Here is a 24450-nt window from a genome sequence, read left to right as displayed (position 1 = left end):
CTTGTACAGTCTCAGGTTGACCATTCCTGAGATGTGTAGTTAATTGAACACCCGATATCCACAATCTAGTATTCAAATCCATATAAAAGTAAATTCTTGAAGTCATGAGTTCTAGGATTCAAATCCTAGTAAAGGCAGTTACTTCTGGTGAGTAATCTACTGCACCAGTGACTGAAATGATTTCTCAAAGGCAAACTTAAATGATGATACATTAATAATGTATAAAATAATTTTAATACTCCAACGCAAGTAACCATTAAACAGTATGACACTATTCCATTATTGATGAAGTACAATAATAAAAATGGCCAACTGTAAGCATTTAATGTTAAATTTGGAGAGGAGCATTTTTATAATAATAAAGCAGTTTTCCAAACTATCTTAAAATCTTCAAAAAGGGAAAAAGTGACCAGCCTGACTCAGCTAAACACCATGCAGCATATTAGAATTTCACTTCATGAAGTGGAATCAGGGTGTACAAAAAAGTAATCAGCAATAATTGGTAAATTTTAGTTAAAAAGAGTGAAGTTTAGGTTAGCAAAAGTGAAATGTTAGATAAAGAAGATGATTATAAAAAGCTTCATTTTTAAACTGTTTAATTTCTCTGATTTACTGCAGAGTAAAGGTAGTATAAAATGCACCATTTCCCCTAAAAAGGAGTGCATTTAATCTACTGCTTTCTACTATTTGTGCCAATTTTACTTATAAGCATAATGTATATAAAGCAAGCATGGCGTAAGTGACATCAATCATAATTGATGTCTCTCAGAGTAATGATGTTCATTAAATAGCCAGACCTGTGGTGAACAGATTGGTGATCAAGAATCAACTTCATGGTTTGACATAAAATATTCAATGGTGCAATAATATGTAGGCTTAATGAAGAATTAAACAAGAAGCCACTTCACTCCTCATTTTTCCAAGTAAACCAAGTATAGGATGTTTGTTATTCCTATAATTAATAAATTGTTTTTGTAGCCAGGTTGTTGCTTGCATCAGATTGCCTATTACTATTAGTTATGCCAACTAACCTGTAATAACTACTTCACTGGATTCATTTGTAAATTTTAACAGTTTTTCTTAATAATAAACAGTTGCTGTTTTTATAAAGGAAAAGGGAATTTTTTGTACAGTTCCTTAAATGATAGTAACCCTCAAAAAATACTCACACATTTTTTTTTAGGGGAATGTTTTTCCTCATTTTAAAAGCAACAAAACAAAAACGCAAACAAAACTATCCAACAAATACAGCAATCAAATGCTACACCAAAAATTCCCATTCAAATAAATATTTAATTTTGCTAAAACTTTATTTAAAAAAAAGGATTTAACCAGTTATAAAAAAAGAATTACGATAAAGAATTGTAAAAGCACTTGCTGAAGTAAAAACAAACAAAAAATGAAAATAAAGAATCCATCACTTCAATATTAAATTAAAAAATAAGTGTTATTTGATACAGATATAATAAATTTGTCTCCATAGCTATGTAGCATAGTTTCAGTCTTTTATATTCACAAGATCCCAGGTTTGAATTCCAGTTGGTTTAAAAATTTTTAAATAACAAATGAATGTTCTATATTCGCAGGTACAAGCCTCAGGCTTATCTGTGTAATATATCCTCTATTTCATCTAAAAATATTTTAAATAAATTTTTTGACGATTAATAAAATATTGTGTATATAGATAAAAAGTTGGTTTAAACCAAGGTATAATGTAAAATATATAAAAGAGCATATCATTTAATTTTTTTATAGTTTCCCCTTTTTTTACTTAGCCCACCGGCTGGTCAAGAGATTAACTTGTCATCACAAATCAGTTGTTTAACAGGTGATTTTTTAAGTCAAATGTTCTGAGGTTTAAATCCTAATAAAAATTGGTTGCTTTTATACAGATTTGAATATTAGACAATGGATACCGAAGGACTTTGATAGTTAGGTTCAATTAACCACATGTCTCAGGAATGGTCGGCCTGAATCTATACAAGAATACACCTCATTTGCATGTCATACAAATCATCTTCACCTCATTGGGTTGTGGGGGGTGGTAGCTTATTTTTCACTACTGAACAATAAGCAACCTACCTATGTTGTTTAATATGTTTTGATTGCAACATACAAATTAGGAAAATAAAATAATTTTTTTTACTTGGAATTGTTGGGGGGGGGGGGGGTAATAGGGCGTTTTAAGTATATTCAAGACTTTTTGACCTGAACAGATGTTCGAATATTTGGCATTTCAATAACGTCAATAACCCCGAGGGCGAATGACGTCAATAATGTAAACCGCATGGTGGTGGTGAGAAACACCTTCGCTACTACATCAGGGAATTCCCTACTAGATCTCTTGTCATAGTTCGAAAATTCGAACCTATCCTTGATCTCGATTTTATTTCGATTACAGATAATATTATATATCACCATACAGTCCAGGCAGTGTCTTTTTTGGGTTGGTCTTTTTCTATATTATCGCTAATTTTTGCTTTAAGACCTACGATATCATCAGAAATGATTATTTCGTTATGCACCACCAATTGAAAACGGTGTGCTTAAATTTTTAATAAACAAAATGTTAAAAAATCGCAAAAATATCCACTTTTTTCTCCTATTTCCATAGAAAACTCGATAACTGTTATTTTCAAGAAAAAATCGAAAGAGAAAAAATTTTGTACACACAAATATTAAATATTAAATTTTACACACAATATCGTCGTTTGCAAATAAAAAAATACGCTATTATTCTTGCAAAAATAGTAATATGTCAAAAAAAGGTAGAAAAAAACAAGATCTTTTGGGAATTTTTTTCGAGTACTTATATTATACATAGGACCTTCAGGATTTTGCCCCAAAGAACGTTTTGATATCATAAAGCAATTCACCAAATTTTTAAAAAAATCGGTCTGACAGTTTTTGCACAATAATTTTGCAATCAAAATTTAAAATAAAATCAGATTTTTCCAAATTGTGTACAGCCTGAAATAAAGTCTCTAGATACTTAAAAATTTAATCACAAATATAACAGCACTGAAACTTTCAAATGAATTATGAAAAATTTAATCGGTTATTTAGGAGAGCATAGTGAATTTTTCAAACATACTTGCAATTTTTTTGCTTTTCAACATATCTTGTATATCTTCACGAATTTTTATATAAATTAATTTTAAAAAGCACATCTTAAAAGTTTTCGGAAGACGATTGTTTAATAAAAAAAATTAAAAAAATACATTGAAATTCGTCCACTAGAATCTGAGATAATTACATTTTGAGAACGCGTCACTATTTCGAGCCGGCCGAGCGTTTAGCAAACTCCCACCATCGTCGCCCATGCATTTTTCACAATTTTCGCAAATTTTTTAAAACAGATACCGCTTGGAATAGTAACAGAACATAATATCATTCAGTACACTTGATGCGATCTTTACTTGCGAAAAAGTATAAGCGTTAAATAAATATAAAACTACTTTCTAAACCTTTAAAAATTAATTAAAAGATAATAATTTTTCTTTTATTAATTAAAAGAAAAACCTTGCCTTTGAAAAGGGCTTAAGAAGTAAACGTAAGAATATTTCATAACGCTAGTCGTCTGCAGTCGGTAGTCGCTAATAGTCGTTAGTAGTAGTTTAATATCATATTAAACCCTTTTTACGTTAGTATTATGGTCGAACTTTCCAATTTAAAACAAGAAAATCCGGTAGTAACAAATTATACATAAAAACAGTATTTTAAAAGAACTAATCGGTTTTTATGTTGGTACTATACTCGTATTTCAAATGTCAATAGTGAAAAAAATGTTATTCTTCTTTCATTTAGAATAATTTGCAAGAGCCGATGTAGAGCCTTTATAATAATTTACAAAACTCTCGCACAGTTATGCGTAAGAAGAGCAATTTTTTTTATTCCATTTTGTTTACATTTGGAAAAGCATCAACTCATTCAAATCTAAAATATTATAAAGAAAACGAATTAAATAATTAAAAAAACAGAAATAAATAAACAATCAAGAAGCAAAATAAATAAAACGATACAAAAATATAAATTTAAAAAAAAAATTATATACTGTAACAAGAAAATTATTGCAGTACATTAATTTATGGTATATTAATTTACATTAAATATCCATTCCGTAAATTAATTGATAAGGACGTCGGATTAATTAACTTATTAATTATTCCGACGGCCTCACTATTTCGCAGTCAGAAACCCACTTGGATTTTTCAATGTACATAAGTTCGATTAACCAATACACCCTACACACAAGCATATTATTTTAACTCGCCCAACTACTGTGACTGGTTGCATAAGCACGTATGAAAAACACACCTCTACACCAGGGTAAAAACACAACATTAGATAAAAAAATGTTATGTGAAAACTACTTGACTTCCTTGTACGCCTATTAAATTACATAAACACTTTTTTTTTTTAAATGGAAAGTGCTTAAAATTTTATTTCATTAATAACTTTGATGTTTTATTTTTTTTTATTATTATTATTATTATTCATCGTAAACATTTTTTACAATGAGAGGTTAATAATTATTAATAAATCAATATATTTAAATTTAAAAAAAAGTATATGAAATTTGATTCGAACCGATGTGCCTTCGCCTTGTAAGATCCAAATTTTTCATTAATTAAAATTTTATTTGGCTATAACTCTGGAACCAATGAAAATACGAGTAAATATCACTTACATCGTTGAAAAACTCAATGACGGCTTATTACTGCAGTTAAGAAAAAATCCAAAATCCAAAAAGATTTGGACATTTAAGCGGGGCGTTTTAGAATTGTAATTCGTTATGTTGCAAGTAGGAGTTGACTTTTTCATCTGCGGTTATTATTAGTATTGTTTAACGAATTCAAGAAGCGTTATCTTCTTTTAAGGGTCATGATAAATGGATATGCGTTTTACTTCCTTGTACGAAGTAGTGTAATCGCGAAAAATTTCGATTTTCAGATTTCCCCGGAAATATCAATTTTGATGATCCTGATATCATTCTGACTAGTTTCGGCGTGATGTGTGTACGTAGTTATGTAAATATGTACGTACGTACGTGCGCTTATGTATCTTGCATAACCCAAAAACGATTAGCCGTAGGATGTTGAAATTTTAGATTTAGGACTGTTGAACATCTAGTTGTGTACCTTCCCTTTTGATTGCAATCGACTGAACCAAAAATGTCCAAAAAAAAGCCAAAAATCCAAATAATTTGGATTATGAACTTTTTCTTCTGTAGTAATATGCTCTTATTGAAAGCTTTTAAATTATATATCATAAGTGGTACTTATTTTCTTTGGATCCACTTATAGTCAAATAAAATTTTAATTAATGAAATATTTGGATCTTACAAGCGGAAGGCACATCGGTTCAAATCCGACTTCATTTCTATTTTCTTTTTTTTTACTTTTTTCATTTAAATATATAGATATATTAATAATTATTAACCTCCGATTGTAAAAAAAGTTTTTAAATAAATAATTCAATAATAACAAAAAAATCAACAAAAAAAAATCAGAAGTTATCAGTGAAATAAAATGTTATGTACTTCCTTTTAAAAAAAATGTATATATGTAATTGATTATGCGTACAAGGAAGTCATGTGGTGTCCACATCAGATTTTTTGGTAAAGCGATGTTGTTTTATTACAACGCTCAGATTTTAAGCGATGAAAATTAAATCAAATCTAATTAATTGTATACAAGTATAACAGAATTTTATTTTTATTTTTTTGAACAGGTTTATCCAATCCAAAATTACGGAGATAATAATTTAAGGTAAACCATACCACGGTTGAATTTTATTATACGATTACAAAGCAGAAGAACTGAAGCAAATTATCTATTTTTTTTTTGTATTTTTTTTTTTATAATTTCATTCGAAATATTGTGTTTAGAATTTTGACTGAGGGTTCCTATCTAAATGATAATAAGATCTAGTTGGCGGGAAAACACCCGGTAGTTTCTAACATGAAATAAATTTTTTTAAGAATTGAATTATGCAAACATAAGACTCCTAACCTTAGAAGTTAAATAGAAACCTGTTTAATAACAAACCATCTAAGGAGTTTAATTAATTATAATTTATTAAAATATAAAATAGGACATATAAATAATAACTATCGGTTACGTTAAGGAATGTATGTAGCAATTACGTAAACGCTATCTTCGTCCTCAAACATTCTCTCTCCATCACTCTCTCTCTCTTCCACAACTCAACTCTCTCTACTTCTACGAATACGTATACAAACCTATTTCATGCTACAAGGATATATGTCTATTATCATGTTAAAATGAATCTACCAATTGTTAAGAAATCTCTAGACATAATTATTAAACGTTATGAAATCTTGGGATTGCCCACATAATATGTACAAGTAACAAAAGAGGTGTTTAAACTGAATCGAAGATTAACAAAAGCAGGACAGCGACCCGGAATCGGTTATATTTTCATTCATTTTATTAACGATAAAAAACTCTCACACGGGCTAATCCATTTTAACTCAACAAATTTTCAAAAATTTCATCGTGTCACTGTTTTTGATTTTGATAATATTTGGATATGATAACTACCCACCTTGTAGTGGCCAAAAAAAAAATATATATTTTTTTTTAAATTTTTCTTGAGTAATAGACTATTTTCTAACTAGCCAACAGGTAAAAACAGCCATTTTCATCACTTTTTCCACGAGCATAGGCATTCTAATTACGCATCGTACAGAGGATCAAAAATGGGTTTTTTTGAAAAAATAAAGATGGAACTTCATCTTACTGTACTCAAAATTTATTCTGTTACAGAACTAAATCTTGTAATTTTACTGAAGTTACGTTTACATATTGTAGTTTTTTTTTTTCAAATTTTGGGCCCAAAATAAATAATGAAGGGCTTAGGGTAACAGGCCTGTTTTTTACGTTTTAATTCTTAGATACTAGTAGTACTTATAAACAAAAAAATTGGACTGTTACAGAGTGTTCTTCATTCAAACAAATGACCATCAAATCGTATGTCTTTCAATATGACTCGTTTTTGGAGCCCAAAAACCACATATGGGACAGATGGAAAAATTTGATATTTTTACAACAATAAATACATTTTATGTACTTTGGAAACATATAAAATTTATTTTGTCACTCAAAGGACTTGACGAGTACGAAGCCATCAAAACCGCTAAAAACATTGTTCCTTCTAACCGTAAACAACGTGTATCCAAAAATACTGTTATGTATTTTTTCCCGATTATAACTAAACTCATTAGAATGAATAAATTGTTAATCAATAAATAGTCAGTTACAGAAATGACAAATAATAATTACAAAATAATAAACAATTCAAATAAGTTGTTCAATTCACTTTTACCTTATTTTACTCCTGCTAATATAAGTTATAAATAAATCTTCCACTTTTTAATATTTTTTTTTGTCTTTATTCATTTGACTGGTTTGATGCAGCACTCCAAGATTCCCTATCTAGAGCTAGTCGTTTCATTTCGGTATACCCCCTACATCCTACATCGCTAACAATTTGTTTTACATATCCAAACGTTGCTTGCCTGCACAATTTTTTCCTTCTACCTGTCCCTCCAATATCAAAGCGACTACTACAGGATGCCTTAATATGTGGCCTATAAGTCTGTCTCTTCTTTTAACTATATTTTTCGAAATGCTTCTTTCTTCATCGATTTGCCGCAACACCTCTTCATTTGTCACTTTATCCATCCATATGATTTTTAACATTCTCCTATAGCACCATACTTCAAAAGCTTCTAATCTTTTCTTCTTAGGTATACTTTTTGATAGCAAACTAACTAACATAACTTAGTGGTCCTACCGTTTTTTTATTGAGTAGAACTGAGAAGTCCTCATTCATCTCTGATGTAATGTTGTGTTCTCTTCCAGTAGTTGATAGAAAAAGCTCTGAAAGCGTAAGAATCTTTAAAATATTTTCCAGTTGAAGCCATTTTTGATGATCCCTCAATGATTTCTTGAATAAAGTACCAGGACCCTGCGGATGATAAACGTGTATTCGATATTCCTCTTCGTTTTCATGTATTTTGACTTAATGATTTCGCCTAACCACCACTCGTTACCGTATACGCAGCAGACTTGATTTTTACATTTTGGCTTTGGTAAACCTATAAAGCCATCAGAAACACTAATATCCTTGTCTACCGATACTAACGAGAATGTTTCTGATTCAAAGGTCGCCCGGACTTTACGAATACATTTCAGACTTGTTGGAACATAACTGTGAAAGGTTCTTGTTTCTGGGACTGTTGTGATTACCTGATAACGAGAACTGAGGTATTCTTCAGGCTCTTGAACATCTTTATTCGAGCAGAAAATAAACTTTATATTTTTAATATTGTCTTGCCAACAATTATACAATTCAGAAGATGTAACAATTTGATTGTTGACCGTCCTTTGAAAACTTGCTTTAGTCACTGTCCTTTTTACAGTTCCACCAATACCATCACAAGGTTTTTCTTACATGTACTACACTAGTACCGTAGAGTTTAATGGTAAAAAAAAAATAAGCCTGTTACCCTAAGCCCACCAAAAATTATTTTGGGCCCCAATATTGGGGGGAAAAAAATTTGTAAACATAATTTCAGTAAACATTAGAAGATTTGGTTACAAAACAAAATTAATTCTGAGTACGTTAAGATGACGTTCCATCTTTACTCTTTACAAAAAAAACGTTTTGACCTCTATATGACGGAAAATAAGAAAGCTAAAGCGTACAGAAAAAATAACGAAAATGGCTGTGTTTACCTTGTTGGCAAGTAAGTAAATAGTCTTTTACTCAAGAACAAAGTTTTTAAAAGTATAAAAAAATATTTTTTGGCCATTAAAAGGAAGCTGTTTATCATATACCAAATATCATCAAAATCAAAAATGTGATGCAATACAATTATTGAAAATTTGTTGAATTAAAAATGAATACCTTAGGTGTCGAAGAGTGAAAGTGTGTTGTCATTGGTTTTGGTTTTATCGGATGTCCTATTCTGATTAGGTAGTTACAGAAGTAATCTGTGAGGGCGGTGACGTTGTCATTGGTTTATTTTCCTATTCTGATTAGATAATTACGGAAGTAATCTGTGAGGGCGGTGAATGTTAAGAGTAATCTTCGTTCATCATGATTCAATATTAGTTGTCATTGGTTTATTTTCCTATTCTGAATAGACTGTTACATAGATTGAAATAATCGATGAGTGCGGTTCATACTTAACTAAAACGCTCAAGTATATAATTAATAACATTCATAATTAGTAAATGCGAACTTCTCATAATTACGAGAAATCGTCAGATATCTTTTATTGATGTACACGCACGCGCGCGCGCACCCAACTACACACACACACACACACGCGCGCGCGCGCGCGCGCGCGCACACACACACACCTTAAAGCTAAACTTTTCCCGGGGTAATTGTAAAATAATGAAATTTATTATTTCTCAGATACGTATTAGAAGAAAATGTAAATAATTTAAACCGCTTTAATAATTAATACAAATAGATGGACAATTTTTAGTGTATATATATATATATATATATATATATATATAAAGTTTCGTTCAACCTATACAATGGCAATAATACCTTGTTCCCATGGATTAAAGTATAGTTTTTATGTATTTATTGTAACAAGACCGGTATAGCGAGCCTGAGTAACGGATTCCTACCAATTATTATGGAAGTAATAATTAATTGGAAGGATCCTGAAAAGGACAAAAAGGAGAACCCTTTTTGTAAAGAATAGGTCCGTTTTACTGCTCCCTAACACACAATGAACACCTGTAACATAATCAAAACAGTACGCATGAAATAAAAACAGAGAAAAATAAAGCCCAAATACTCTTTTATTCTAGTGTCGGAAAATTCTCGCACTAGGCGAAATTTTAATACATCTGTTTCGTTTTGTCTAGTTGGAGGTACCTGCTGTTGCAGGAGGATCGTGTGGAAATCATCTTGTTATGCGGCCGTGAAAGTTATTCACATCGTGGTGTTAGTAATGGATTTAATCTACGTCTACCCAAACGCCAACCGGTATCACATAGCATTGTGGTAAGATTACTTCACAGGGCCGATTTGTCCCGTCGTGAACGTCACGGACTGATGACACAATACATGAAACTGTGATTGCCGGCAGTCCAAAGAAGTCAATTCGATGAAGCAACCTGAAAGTGAACGTTCAACGATCCACCGTCCACCATATTTTAATAAAGGAAAATTCAACCGTTCAAGCGCTAACTCTTGAACTATCGGAAGACATTGACCTCGAACATAGAATGGAAATATGGAGTGAATTTTTTGCAGGATTGATGAAAATGCAGACTTTCTATCCTCATTACTGTTTTCTAATGAGGCTAATTTTCAAATGAAAGATGAAGTCAACAGACAAAATCTGCCTGTCACAAGATAAACCTAATGGTACCGATCCCTCCAGATAGAAAGGTTCTGATCGTGTAGTGGTGTGATGTAGCCACAGGAATAATCATATCATTGGGCTAAACGTTTTTGAAGGAAATGTGAAAAGGTAAAATACCTGGAAATGTTTAGGGACTGGGCGATTCCTGCATTGGATATCATTGGAGAGCATTCTGAATAGTTTGTACAAGACGGAACCCCACTACACTAAGCGAATGTTGTACTTCAGTGGTCTGATGAAAACTTTCCTGAACAATGGATTGATTACAGAGGACTCTGTTGAAGAGACTCCCCGGGCTAGATTTGAATCCACGGGACTTTTTCATTCTAGAGGTATCTAAAGTCACAAATGTTCAGTGTGAAGATTCGTGATCTGGCCCGACTACGCACCAGGATTGAAAATGAATGCCATGTCACAGATAATCATTATGACCTCTGGATGTTCAAGAGCCTGAAATTCTACCTACAGACCTGCCTAGAATTCGATAGAATGTATTTAATACTGTGAATTCACAAATGGTGCGGGACTTTTTAGAAACTCTATAGTTTCACTATTTCCTTTAGTTTTCCATGCATATACTAAACTGCAATAAGTTTAATTTTGACGGTTTAATTTTATGCTTGACGTTACTCTGAAGAAACCAATTTCGTCGACTTAGCCAAAGTAACATTACATTTTTGAATTTTGAAAAATCTTTGTTATATACCGAGGAAAATATGTAATTTTTATCCAGGCTTTCTCTAAACCTTCTCTATTATTTGGAACTACGATTTTTTACTATATTTGTTGATTCCTTTCTTTGTTCTACCAATGTTTTCTTTATGCTTTCAAGTAAAATCATTGAACTTAGTTATATTTTTAATAAAATTAATTTCTCTAAGAAAAGCTTCCAGATAAAGCGATGTCACGTTTGGTAAAAAAACCATGGGATTAAAAGCATTTTAAGTATTTTGTTAAATGCAATTTAGAACCTCATTCGTTAACTATTTTCCATTTAACTTACCGGCATAATTTATTATAATTTGTTACATTCTTTACTGTTTCATTTCAAAAAATAACTTATAAATAATTTATAAAGAACCAAAAATTTCTTTAAAACTTTCGGCGGTTGGCAAGTCAACTCAACACCGATCGGTAGTAAATAAGTAATCCAATATTACGTCACAAAATTGGATTATGATCACCTCGCAATAGTGTCTGCATTTCGTCAGTCTACGTCATTTTCTAAAGATGTAACAGCGTACACGTTACAATTTTAAACAGAAATTTATAATTTCTTCCTGAAAGTCTGTAAGAAGGCAATTATTAATTGTAATCGAAGTACAAATATAAATTTTTGAAAATTATATAAAATTGATGGATTCTTGTACAGTTTCTAATTTTGTATAAAGGTAAAAAAACTGTAAGATGTCTGTATCCAGATATTGATAAAAATTAGAGTAGACTGCTTAGATATAGTAAGACGTCTTACAAGAGTTATTAATTTATTTAAATTTATATTTAAAATAGAGTTGTAATTAAATTACAATCTTCTGATTTGTTAAGTTTTCGTACAAAATTAATAACTTCTTAAAAGTTTATACGTGAATTCCTGATCCCAATCACAAAATATGTAATCCCATTTAACATCATGTTGTTCAATAATATTTTCCTATAATCGCATATTATCTTCAACAGGAATTCATCCACTTTCTGTCAATCTCTATAAATATTACTGCATATTAAGAATAAGACAAGATATAAATTTCTTAAGTATTAAGTAAAGGTCAGACAACATCGTATCTCATGGCTTCATTAATTTTAATTTATCCATCTAACTTATTATCCGATAAGATTACGAATGGAGACTTATAAAAATATATCCGTAAACTTTGTTGTACTTAAAAGTACAGTCAAAAGTTTAGAAAATAATATTTTATACTATCATCGCCTGCATTAAAATAACAATGCTGAAAACGATGTTACATAGACGATTTGGGAGTTGAAAAAGTGGAAAAACTAAAAAAGAAGAAAATTCAAATTAGAATGAAAAGATAAGGTTCCTTAGAAAAAAACGAATTATACAAGAGAAGCCCAAAACGATGAGGAATAGTAGAAAATAATCAAGATGAAATAGTGATAACTACTCAAAGTAGACTTATGAGTTACAGTAATAACATAACTAATTAAAGAAATAAACTTAAGATAATTTTATTTGAAGTTTTGTTTAAGTACTAAAAAAATAAAATCTTGAATTATTAAAATATAAATTTGTTCTTTAAATCATAAATATGCATAAAACTTCTACGACCATATTTTGATAGATGTATAAAACACTGTTGAAAAAATATGTTATTTTAAATAAACCTTTTGATTAAAAATTGAAATCAGTAAACTGAGCAAAGTTAATCTTATTTTTACGGACAATAATGCGAGCAAGAAATAAGGAAAAAGGAAAAAATACACAAAAACCAAAACCAGTTTAGATTATAAATGGTTGAAAACCAGAATTTTTTTATTTAAAGGAATTGAAGTATAAAGGATACCCACTCCATATTAATATCGACCGGCGACAGTAATCTTCAAGGTTGCATTTTACTTTCTTTCGTGTTCTTTCACGCTCGAAAACACGTCCACTTTGATTTATATCATTATAATTGTCTTCGATGATCAAAATGTCCACCCGTTCTAATACGATAAAAAGTAATTTATAAAAATACGGAGGTATTACGTGTATTATAACCCTAGAGTATAACAGTAATACATCACTACACAAATCTTGATGTAATCTATCTAACAGAGATAATAAATGAAGAAAACTGAGATAATCGAGTACATTCAGACATTTATTTAGATGCTATATTAGAGTATCACGTAATGATAGGACACATTTTATTTGTAATTTGGAGGGACACAGGTAATTTTATATACTTTTATGTTCCTCTTAAGTCAATACATGTGAGTTTATCTGTTGCAGGTGTCTAGTCCTTGATGACGTCGTGAATCCCAAGGGAAATTGCGTACGTTTTAGAGGTCTACTTTGCTTCTCAAGACTCGATCATCGCAGCACAAAGGAAATTCAGACGAACTTCAATGAATACAATGCACCATCTCGGAAAGTGATCCTCCATGCAGTAAGGAACTTTCGAGAAACAGAAAATGACAACAAAAAATATTCCTGGACAGGCCTCGATAGTCTCGCTCCGATGACACAATTCAACGTTTTGCAAGCGCCATGTAACAAAGTCCAAACAAGTTTACCCGTCGATTATCTCACGAAGTGAATGTTCCCCGTAGCAGCGTCTAGAGAATTATGAGATAAGTGTCCGTATACGGTACAGGTAGCGCAGCAGTTACTCCAGCCATATAATTTTAGTCGAAAAACGTTGTGTGATACGCTCTTGGATAAGTGTAACGAAGACGAAACATTTCTTGAGCACCTAATCTTGTCAGATGGAGGCCATTTCCACTTATCTGATTACGTTAATAAGCAAAAACGTAGATTTTGGAGTCTATAAAACCCTCAAAAAAGTTAACGAAAAACCTTTGAATAGTGTCAAAGTTTGGTGTGCCGTGATTCATGCATGTATCATCGGTCCGTACTTTTTCGAGGACAGACATGGTTCTACCGTTACCATTAATAGTGAACGCTATAACCACGTGCTCAATACTTTTCTCATCCTCAGTTAGATCATCGTGGTTTCTCAGAAATGTGGATGCAACAAGACGGTGCTATTTGTTACACAGCACGACAGCCTACGCCACCTCTCCACCATCACTTCCCAGGGCGCTTCATTTCACATCAATTAGCCAATTAGATCACCAGATCTATCACCGGCAGGCTACTTCCTTTGGGTTTACCTGAAGGAGAGAGTACAAGCCAACAAACCACGAACAATTAACGCACTAATCAAGAAATCAGAAAGGAAACTGCAGCCATTCCAGCTGACACGCTCCACCGAACCAATCTGCAGCATAAAGACAAAGCCCAAGAATGATGGCCACCTGTGATTTTCAAAACTTAATATGGTGTTCAAAACTCCTGTATGTCACTAAGTATTCACCATAGTTTGCATTAAAACTTATTATTGCAACTCCAGATATTTTTATTTAAAATGTGTCCCATCGTTATGGGACAGCTATATTTTTAAGCAATAACTTCAGACTTCGACCGGTATTAATATCGGCGGACTGCAACCTCTCCAGTGATTGTAACGCATCTACTGGTTGTTTCTTCAACTACTGATCGTTTCTGCAGTTGTTAGTCAAACAACTAGCGTCAATATTAATCCAGTTTGAAAACGATTATGTAAAATATAATTTCTGATGTCACTAAAGGTGTTGATTCGTAGCGATATGTATTAGAGAAAGTGATCAGACTACTTCAGTGAAACTAATATAGGCACAGATGCAGGGAGATAACTCCCCTCTATTTTCACCTCTAAGCGTTACTATTCCCTACCCGAACCACATCTCTACCCTCCACCAACTATATCTCTTCCCACCAGCGCGGCAACTGCACTACAATAATTTATAACAGTAACGTTGTTTGATTACAATGCACTGTCGTCCTGATTCACATTATAAGGACTAACGAATCCATTCTGGGTTACATCATTTATCATTCATCTCCACCTCAATCCCTTACAAAATAAAAATCCCTTTCGGCACCCCCGAAGATGGAGGTAGATTTAACCAGTGCTAAGTACGGAATAAAAAAGATTTCCACCTTAAAGTGAAGAAAAACTTTCAATAAGACAGTGGTTGCATGTGAAAAAAAGTTTCACATGTTTAGCATACGACAAGCCCCATATTCTTACAATTCCAGCAATATTTTCTTCATCCCTTGCCGTAAGGGGTAGTCATATCAAAAACTGTTTCAGACAAATGTTTAAGGTAATTTTTAGAGGACTAACAACCACTTTAAACCGATTCGATGTTGTGCCTAATAAAGGAGGAGGCATGATTCTTTTTTGTCTTCGAAACCCCATTTTTTCCACTCCCTGGGCCAATGGTTGGTGATATCAAAAACCTTTACTTACATAAGTTTTAGGTCCTCATCCAAAGAATAGTAGAAACTTTAAACGAATTCTTTATTTTACTTAATAAGAAAGTTATAACTAAATTTTGTTTTTTCGAAACCCCCCCCCCCCCATTTCCACTCCCATGACCCTATTTTGGTCATTAACGAACTCGCCCGAGATTTTGGAATGACTTATTTTCAAGAAACAATTTGAAAGTGATTGGCGTAAGATTACGTCTGTTATCGTGTCCATAAGAAAGTGAAGTGTTTGTGTGTGTGTGTGTGTGTGTGTGTGTGTGTGTGTGTGTGTGTGTGCGCGCGCAATCTTTTGAGCTGGCTGTGGTTTTGGGGTCTGGGGGAAAAAATTTATCTTGTATAAATTAGTTACTTCCCAACAACATTCTCTTCCAATTTAGTTTAAGACAATAACCTTTAAAGTCTCCCCCTATCAGGAACCAGAAATTGGTGTTTCCAAAAATACAAAAATCTTTTAAAATCAGATTTATTTATCGCTTTAAATGGCTTAAATTAGTAATTTAATCATAAACACATTAAATTAGAATCAACGAAGAAAGAGAACTTAAGGAATCAGTTAAAGGTTATAAAATGCATAATATTAAATTATTTATGTTGTCTAACGGTACATACTCTACAGATAGGTAACCAATTCTAAACATTAACATAAAGACTCTAAAAAGAATATATAAATAATAATAATACAAGATTGAAGATTTAAAATAGTATATCAATTTAAAATTCGCTTAATTATAGTTCAAATTTCACACGCGCATATATATACACACACACACACACACACACACACACACACACACATTTAAAAATCTTTCATTTAAGTATTGACACTTTTTAATATTTAAAAACCGTTTTTTAGACACAAACAAATTTAAAAAATTATTAATCTATAATTACACAAAAGAATAAATAATAATTCAAACGCCTCTGTAAATAAAAAAAAAACCTAACATGCTAGTACTCCGTTGTTAATAAAAAGGCGTAATGGGCGTACATAAGTCAACGACCTATAATTCTGATGCAATGATATAATTTATATCAAGCAAACAATCAGTTGATATTAATATCAATAACAATTATATTCTACGACAAAAATTATTTTTTTCACGATTTCCTTTCTTTGTTATATCCTTCCGTTCAGTTTCTTATACAAAACTGAAGAAGATAGCTAGATTTAGATATGGTTATCCACCCACCGGGTTGGTCTAGTGGTGAACGCGGCTTCCCAAATAAACTGATTTGGAAGTCGAGAGTTCCAGCGTTCAAGACCTTTCTTTCTTTTTCTTTCCTGTTTAGCCTCCGGTAACTACCGTTTAGATAATACTTCAGAAGATGTATGAGGATGATATGTATGAGTGTAAATGAAGTGTAAGTCTTGTACATTCTCAGTTCGACCATACCTGAGATGTGTGTTTAATTGAAACCCAACCACCAAAGAACACCGGTATCCACGATCTAGTATTCAAGTCCGTGTAAAAAATAGCTGGCTTTACTAGGACTTGAACGCTGGAACTCTCGACTTCCAAATCAGCTGATTTGGGAAGACGCGTTCACCACTAGACCAACCCGGTGGGTTAGCATTCAAGATCTAAAGTCAGTTGTTTTAACACGGATTCGAATACTACATCGTTGATACCGGTGTTCTTTGGTGGTTGGGTTTCAATTAACCACACATCTCAAGAATGGTCGACTTGAGATTGTACAAGACTGCACTTCATTTACACTCATACATATCATCCTCATTCATCCTCTGAAGTATTACCTGAAAAGTAATTCCCGGAGGCTAAACCGGAAAAAGAAAAATGGTAGATTTCATAAGAAAGCTACCTATTGTAATGGGTACCATGATTCGACTTATCTACGACAAATTCGCGTTTCACATCCCACAGACCCCCAAAACCACCGTCAGCTCAAAATTGTATATTACATAAATATATATATGTACTTCACTTTCTTGTGGACACGATAACTGCCGTAATTTTGTGCCAATCATTTTCAAATTTTTCCTTAAAAAAAGCACGACCCAAAATCTTGATAGAGTTTGTTAACGGACAAAATCGGACCATGCGGGTGGAAATGGAGGAGGCTTTTTCGAAAAAAGAAAATATCGCTATAACTTTCTTATTAAGTAAAATATCGAATTCGTTTAAAGTTCCTACTATTCTTTGGATAAGAGCCTAAAACATATATAAGTAAAGTTTTTTGATATCACCAACCGTTGGCCCAGGGGGTGTAAAAAATGGGGTTTCGAAGAGAAAAAAAATTCATACCTCCGTTAATAGGCACACAGTATCGAATCGGTTTAAAGCGGTCGTTAGTCCTCTCAACATTACCTAAAATTTTTGTCTGAAACACATTTTTATTTAAGCAACCCTTAAGACTAGGGATGACCAAAATATTGCTGGAATTATAAAATAGGGCTTGTCGTACGTTAAAGATGTGAAACTTTTTTCACACGCTACCAATGTCGTATTGAATAAATTTTTAAGTTTTTCTTAACTTTAAGGTGGAAATTTTTTTGTCCCTTACTTAGCACCGGTAAAATCTACCTCCGTCTTCCGGCGTGCCGAAAGGGATTTTTTTCTACCTTTATCACGACAAAATAGTTTCTCCTTTTGTGATTTATGGAAACTGTTATTTTTTCATGAAAGTTTAAACAGTTTAAAATATATAATATTAAAAAAAAAAAATAATAATAAATAGTAAATAGACCATAAAATCCAAAAAAAGTAAATTAATTCATTTTCAATTTCTTAAATTTCTATATTTGAAGATGGATACCAGTTTTTGAAGATTAAACTCTGCTGATAGTTGTTCGTTTTTTTCATGTTCTACTGACTGCAAAACGTCAAAATTTAAAGAAAAATGATAGGAAAAAATAATATGTATACTTTAATAATGTGTTTTTAAAGACAGCTTTTTTTATTAACTTTTTTAAAAAGTAAATTGGCTGGACACCCGCTCCTCTTACCTTTTTTGTCTTTTGTATGATTTACTGAAATTTTTACGCGATAAAAATCTCAACATAACTAATCATATAGAAAACTCCTTACGCTAATATAATTCATTACACCAAACGCCTATGTACTTCATAGGAATATATACAAAACATTGCTGTACAAGAAAAGTTCAAACAATTTCACTTATATTTATTACGAAAATGATAATAATATAAAAATTACATGAAAAATGTTAAGCAATACAATGAAACGCGGATGTAAAACAAGCATAGGAGATATAGCCTACAAAACATACAACATCACGAAGGTCTTTTCGTGAATCGTTACAGTAATTTCCAAATTATCATGATAAACAGATCGACTCCTTTTACGAGTATAATAAGCGACCGATACGTACTACTGTAAAGAACTAAAATCTTTTCTTTTTTATTCTTTTTTTTATTATTTCAGTCGTAATACAAAATAAATATTGATTTAATTATTCATATAGAAAAAAAGAACAGGCTGAATCTATTACAGTTTTATCCATATTTTATCACTTTTCGATGAAAGAAGAATTTTTTAAATCATACGAAAAATGCTAAACCTTACCAGGATTTAAACAACCAGAGCTTTTCAGTTAAAAGGCAGAAACGCCATCGTTATTTCTCTGGAAATAAGCGAAAGGATAGGCGAAGTGAAACCAGTAATACATAAAACAAATAAATAAAAGTGTCACTTCAAAAACAAGTGACGTAATTATTACGTGACAGAACGGTTTATAGTTTTCTAGGGCACTTCCAGACACCAACAATTTCTGAACACAGCAAAATATTTTCTTTTAAAAATCCCGAACCTACGGCTACGGGTTTACGGCTACGACACTGAGACAAAATTTCAATCATCAAAACGGATCGGCAAAGGATCTCTAAGCCCCAAGATAGCACGTCAGTCTCGATCAAATGTCACAGTGATGCTCTTTGCTTCTCCGATTTTAATGGAATTAAGCATTTTCAATTCTTGCCTTAAAATGAAGCAGTGAACCCGTAAGTACTATCAAGGCGTTTTATGCCTTAAGTGAAAAAATCCACAAAAAGAGACCAGAGTTGGGGTGAGACAACTTGTGATTCCTTTATCACGACGATGATCCCGCATACTCAGCTTTTTCAATTCCTCAGTATTGCCAAAAATCTACTTGCCACACCTGGCTCCTTGCGATTTTTTCTTATTTCTGAGATTAAAATCAGTGATGAAAGGACGCCGTTTTGAGACTACTGATGAAATTAAAGCAAGTTCGTCAAGAACCTTAAAGGCCATTTAAAATGAAACTATCCAGGACTGCTTAACGAAGTAGATACACCGCTGTGAAAAGTGTGTGAATAGGGGAGGGAAATACTTTTTTAAGGGGACAAGAACCGATAATCTGTAAAATTTATAATAAAGATTAAAAGAATAAATTTCGGTTATTCTCTTAACAGACCTCGTACATGGAACCCACTGGGTTGGTCTAGCGGTGAACGCGTCTTCCCAAATCAGCTGATTTGAAAGTCGAGTGTTCCAGCGTTCAAGTCCTAGTAATGTCAGTTACTTTTATACGGATTTGAATACTAGATCGTGGATACCGGAATTTTTAGTGGTTGGGTTTGAATTAACCTCACATCTCATGAATGGTCAACCTGAGACTGCACAAGATTACTTCATTTACACTCATACATATCATCCGCATTCATCTTCTGAAATATTATATGAAAGGTAATTCCCGGAGGCTAAACAGGAAAAAGAAAGAGAGCTGCTCGTACATGTCTCTCTCTCTCTCTCTCTCTCTGTGTGTGTGTGTGTGTGTGTGTGTGTGTTGGTTGGTTGGCTGGGTGTATGCTAGTAAATAAACAAACTAATGAACAATTCAAGTAAAAAAAGGGAAAATATGGATTTAACTATACATAAAATGCGTATTCATTTATAATTATATAACTACAAATTTAAAAAAAGTATTTCACATATCGATTACACACGTAAAATGTGTAAGTAGGCATGCCCTTGACCTATAAAATAAAACAAAAAAAAAACCATTAACTGCTTTACAACAAAATACAATTGAAGAATACTAATAAAGATGACAATAAAGAAATATATTTAAAAAAATTGATGACGAAAGAGTTGTTAAAAAAACCAGGATGACGAAGTCGATAAGATTTTAATAAATCCATATATATACTAATGATTTATAAGTGAAAGTGGAAGTGGAAAGAAAGAAGTGAGGTAAAGAAAGAGAAAAGAGAAAAAAAGAGCGAACGACTGAATGAGAGAGAAAGAAAAAAAGAATAGATAGAGGGAGAGAACGGTGGGTTGGATGGTCTTAACTGGATAAACTTATCCATGCGGCAAACCAGGCGGCCCCAGTCGGCTACAAACATTTAACGGTATAGCTACGTAGTACTGTGTTATACTATATAATAGATTCGCGTATATCAAATATACAAACACGTCTCGTTAACTGTATAATTGTTTATTTATATTCTTTAAGAATTACGCGTTAATTTTTTTTATTTTATTATACTATTATTTAATAAATTTAAAAATTTGTATGCTTAATATAATCTTAAAAATATAATATTAAAAAGTGATTAATTATATATTAAAATAATTGTGTTTATTTTTTTTTAAATCATTAGTGTGGTGTGAAAAAAATTATTTTAAAAAAATAATAATTTATGAAACAAATTTGAATAATTAATATGGAAATATGTATTTAATTGAGACAACTATATCATTATCAAGAAATTGTTTAGACAATACACATAACAGGTAATATTTATTTTATTACATTTAATTAGTGTTAAGAATAAATAAATAAAAATCATTAGTATAATAATTACACAAACCTCAGGTAAGATTAATTATTTATCTCATTATAATTTTTTTTTTTTGAAAAATTTAATACAGAATTTTTTAATTTATTTATTTTAATAAAAAACATTTAAATTACCCATATACGATAAATTTTTATTTAAATATTTAATAAGAAAATATTGGTTTAAAAGAGTGACAAAAATATTTTTTTATGAGATTACGACGAGCTCAACTGCTATGGTCATTAGCCCAAATGAAAATTTTTATTGTTTGACAAACTTCACGCCTAACCGGGATTCGAACCCAGGACCTCCGGATGAAAGGCCGAGACTTTACCACTCCGCCATAGAGATCGGAGACGATGTTACCAAACTTTACCGGTATTTTCATAAGAGCTTAAAATATAACCTCTACTAAGAGCTACGAAGCTGAAATTTGGCACAGTATTTAGGACAAACCTTAATAGAATACTAAGTATAAATTATCCTGTTTATTAATCTTTAAGGGGGGGTTGGAAAGGTACAGAAATTCTGAATAAATAAATATATAGTATTTAAATTTTTTCAATGAGTAATTAAAAAAAAAGGACTAAACTTGAATTTGCACAACAATTATGTACAATTGAAGAACCAACAATAAATATTCCACTACAGTTTGAGATAAAACGCCCCAAAAATGCCATAATTAATGTCAACCCCAACTAAAATATCGATCTAAACTTTAATCTTCTTAAAAAAAAAAAAAGTGGCGCAATCTTGAACTATTTCTGGAGAGATTAATTACAACAGTGAGACATTAACGAAAGGTCACTTTAGCAAAAGTAAAAAAACTTCTAAGAGAGAGGTAAACGTGTGGTTGATTTATAAATTGCTCTAACATTCTCTAACCCCTGACGTCACACCTGATTACTCATCATCATCATAATAAATTAGCTATAGTCAATAAATCTGAACATCCTCAGATGGGCGACGAATAAAAATTTTGAACGTATTTTTAAGTTTATTAGATTAGTGCCCCCAGTAGTTCATTTTTTTTCGATTTGGCATTAAAAACTACTGTAAAATAAAGACAAATAACAGTAATTAGGGAATAATATTAAATTAAATTATATGTATATTTTTTAATGTTAATACATCGCACGTAAATCAACTAAATAAACAAAGATCATAACAAATGTATTTATAGTTCAATTATTAAAATTTATAAATAATAAAACATCAGTAGTTTTATTATGTATAAATTAGTCGAAAGAGGATGAAAGGAGAGAAACAATACTAAGTTGTAGGGCTTGCCCGTCACGCGGCTTAAAGCCGCGACCAAGTCCTACAACTGCGGGTTGTTTCTGATGCACGGATTGCACGCGCGCGCAAACACACACACACACACACACAAAATTTAATTTAAAATATTTATCATTTTATTTAAAGATAATATTTTTCGTTAATTTAATTCAATGATTCTAACTAAAGCGCGGGCGAATATCGTATTTAATTCGCGCGAATATGGCGGTAGGAATGGCGATAGTCGGCACTAACTAAATTCATGTAATTACAAAACCTGCATAACAAATTTAGCTTGGCAGGCTGGTGTAGCCGCGAGGCTTAACGTATCAGGTACCAAGTCGACCGTGCGATCGAATTCGAGACCCGGCCAGACAGAGTTACTTTTTATAGATGGGAGTGCGATTTTGCAATTTTTTTTCAAATATTATTATTTTTTAATCGTTAACAAATGTGCCTAAGAAAAATATGACCGTAATTAGGTGAAATCTCGAGGTGATAATGAAAGTGACCTTGCTCTGGGGGGGGGGGGGGAGCCCACCCATTGACCTTTTAAGTTGAAAATTTATCGGTATCAATGCTCCATATACAGAAGTAATCTGACCAAGTTTGATTAAAATCGGTCCAGTAGTTCTGGAGATATAAGGTGATTTAGAACGCGACACCGAACACATACGAACATCTGGAAAACTTCCATCCGGTTTTTTGGGTTCCTTAGGTGTCAAAACGTCAAGTTCCGGAGAAAACCGCATATGCCCAAATTGGACCCGATTACAATTCTTTGTTCCTTTTAGAACAATAACTCTGGTACAGCACTATCTAGATGGGAAAGTAAAAATTAATGAGTCATACAAACCTAACTAAAATAATATTATATTCAAATTATGCAGCAGATAAAAAATGAATTTTTTTTTTTTTTATATTTTAGACTCTGACTCACCTTAAAAACTAAAAACAAGAAAAATTTCAATTATTGAAATCACGTAGTTAAAACAATACTAACATTTCGACACAATTTAAAATTTATCCACGTTATAGGCATACGAAAGAATCCAAGCATCTAATATGAAATAAATAAATAACTTAACAGCGAAAACAAACAAAAAACTGATTTTAATAAAATATACAGAATTCTTTCTGAACTTCTTCCTTCAGTTTTAAATTTCTTTCCTTCCTCAACATCAACAAAACATCTCATTTCTTCATTATCCTCACTTTCTACCTTTCCTCTCTCTCTCTCTCATATATATATATATATATATATATATACTAATGATTCTTAACTTAAGAAAATTTCTATGTAGAATATTTGTTGAACAAGATGTTTTCATGGAATATTTATCAAATTCTTTGTCTCTCCTACGCTTTTCTAAATACTTCCTACTTCTCATTTAATTCAACCGTTTCATTTTCCCCGTTCTTCTGTAACATCACATTTTTGAACGAAAAGTACCTTTTCTTTCATTCTAAATGCCCACTGATTCAGATCGACAACACTTTCACTTCATATGCATAAATCATTTACAAATTTTTTCCTAAATGTAATCCAGATTTTTGTTATTATCGGTAATCCTTTTTCCATAAATATCCTGTTTTTCAGTTTTTCCATTCCCAATCCGTAAATTTCTCAATCACTTTATGACTACAAATAAAGAAATAAATTTAAATAGAAGAAAATGCTCAAAAACTGTTCGCAAAATCTTACACGTCATTTTTATTATTTTTTTATTTATTTAATGTTTTATTAATTATTAATTTACTAATGTTTACACATTAGTAGAAATACTTTTTTCCGCAGCGTCTACTGATGATGATGATTATTTAAATAAAGAAAGAGGCCATCTTGATTAAGATTTTAAATAACATTTTTATAAACAATTTTTATTTGAAGCTTGTTCCTTTTTTTGTTTTATTTATTTTTTA

At 31.7% G+C, this 24450-nt stretch overlaps 2 protein-coding genes across 3 annotated transcripts in view; one reads left to right on the top strand and one right to left on the bottom strand.

Moving 5' to 3' along the window:
- Positions 1 to 24450, bottom strand: part of LOC142332354 (uncharacterized) — a 195975-nt gene that overhangs the window by 48121 nt on the left and 123404 nt on the right. The gene's annotated exons all lie outside the window — the stretch shown is intronic.
- Positions 20720 to 24450, top strand: part of LOC142332422 (uncharacterized) — a 53544-nt gene continuing 49813 nt past the window's right edge. Inside the window, exon 1 of the mRNA XM_075378866.1 lies at positions 20720 to 21202. Coding sequence (XP_075234981.1) covers positions 21141 to 21202 — 62 coding nt within the window. The 5' untranslated portion in view covers positions 20720 to 21140. The remainder of the gene's footprint in view (positions 21203 to 24450) is intronic.

This window comes from Lycorma delicatula, chromosome 11, assembly GCF_047948215.1.
Source record: "Lycorma delicatula isolate Av1 chromosome 11, ASM4794821v1, whole genome shotgun sequence".
Lineage (NCBI taxonomy): Eukaryota > Metazoa > Arthropoda > Insecta > Hemiptera > Fulgoridae > Lycorma > Lycorma delicatula.
Note: the sequence above shows the minus strand (reverse complement) of the source record. Positions and strands in the feature narration are given on the sequence as shown.